The sequence below is a fragment of the Eimeria mitis genome, genomic scaffold (assembly GCF_000499745.2).
Source record: "Eimeria mitis Houghton genomic scaffold, Emh_scaff1742, whole genome shotgun sequence".
Lineage (NCBI taxonomy): Eukaryota > Apicomplexa > Conoidasida > Eucoccidiorida > Eimeriidae > Eimeria > Eimeria mitis.
This window is the reverse complement of record NW_013570059.1, coordinates 5,420-5,757: the sequence shown is the minus strand read 5'-3', so window position 1 is coordinate 5,757 and position 338 is coordinate 5,420. Positions and strand designations below refer to the sequence as shown.

At 62.4% G+C, this 338-nt stretch overlaps 1 protein-coding gene across 1 annotated transcript in view; it reads left to right on the top strand.

The window, feature by feature from the left end:
- Positions 1–338, top strand: part of EMH_0042720 (uncharacterized protein) — a gene marked incomplete at both ends in the record, with an annotated part of 3,135 nt that overhangs the window by 2,275 nt on the left and 522 nt on the right. The window contains one exon of the mRNA XM_013495769.1: positions 6–338. Coding sequence (XP_013351223.1) covers positions 6–338 — 333 coding nt within the window. The remainder of the gene's footprint in view (positions 1–5) is intronic.

The window sequence follows — 338 nt, the reverse complement described above, 5'->3', positions numbered from 1 at the left end:
AACAGCAGCAGCAGCAGCAACGAGGCTCTTCAGAGTCTGCCCGCGACTCCGCCCGCGTATTTTGCTTCGTCTTGACTATCAATGCAGCAGCAGCAGCAGCAGCTGCTGCTGCTGCAGCACCTGTGGGGCCCAGCAGCAGCAGCAAGCTGCTGCTGCTGCTGCTGAACCTCTGGCGAGTCTCAGCAGGCAGCAGCCCCCTCTCCAGCCTGCCGTTGGGCCCCTTCCTAACAGATGCAGAGACAACCGAAGCAAGGCCGCAGCAGCTGCAGCAGCTGCAGCAGCAACAGCAGCAGCAGCAGCAGCAGCAGCAGCAGCAGCAGCAACCGATAAGCCCTGAG